We start from the raw sequence: 519 nt of genomic DNA, 5'->3' as shown, positions 1-519 counted from the left end.
GGGGGGGGGGGGGGGGGGGGGGCCCAGGGTATGGGGGGCCCCCAGGGTACTGGGGGGGCCCCCCAGCTGCAGCAGCAGCATCAGGGCGAGCAAAGAGGCTCTCTGGCAAAGCCTCTGCTGCAGAAATGGGGGGGCCCTGGGGGCCCCTTGTACCCGCATGCAGCGCGTGCTGCAGCAGCTCTAGCTCGTCGTGGGGGCCCCCACGTGCAGCAGCAGCAGCAGCAGCAGCAGCAGCAGCAGTTGGATCGGAGTAGAAAGCACCCAGTGGGGCCCCTCCAGAATGGCCCCAACTGTGCTGCTTTTGCTGCTGCTGCTCCTGCTGCTGCTGCTGCTGCAGTGACCGTTGCTGCAGCTGATGCGGTTGTTGCTGCTGCTGATACTGCTGCTGCTGCTGCTGCTGCTGCTGCTGATCCTGCTGCAGAGACCTGTAGAACTGGCTATGTGACCCCGTTGCTGCTGCATGCGCTGGCTGCTGAATCTCTGGTTGGGGGCCCCCATAGTAAGGGGGCCCCTCTGCGG

The 519-nt window shown here is 66.3% G+C and overlaps 1 protein-coding gene across 1 annotated transcript in view; it reads right to left on the bottom strand.

Annotated features, from left to right (window-relative positions):
• EMH_0068540 (uncharacterized protein) overlaps positions 1 to 519 on the bottom strand; it is a gene marked incomplete at both ends in the record, with an annotated part of 4,792 nt that overhangs the window by 3,507 nt on the left and 766 nt on the right. Inside the window, one exon of the mRNA XM_013498755.1 lies at positions 154 to 519. Within this exon, the coding sequence (XP_013354209.1) occupies positions 154 to 519 (366 nt within the window). The remainder of the gene's footprint in view (positions 1 to 153) is intronic.

Source organism: Eimeria mitis, genomic scaffold, assembly GCF_000499745.2.
Source record: "Eimeria mitis Houghton genomic scaffold, Emh_scaff3690, whole genome shotgun sequence".
Classification (NCBI taxonomy): domain Eukaryota; phylum Apicomplexa; class Conoidasida; order Eucoccidiorida; family Eimeriidae; genus Eimeria; species Eimeria mitis.
Note: the sequence above shows the minus strand (reverse complement) of the source record. Positions and strands in the feature narration are given on the sequence as shown.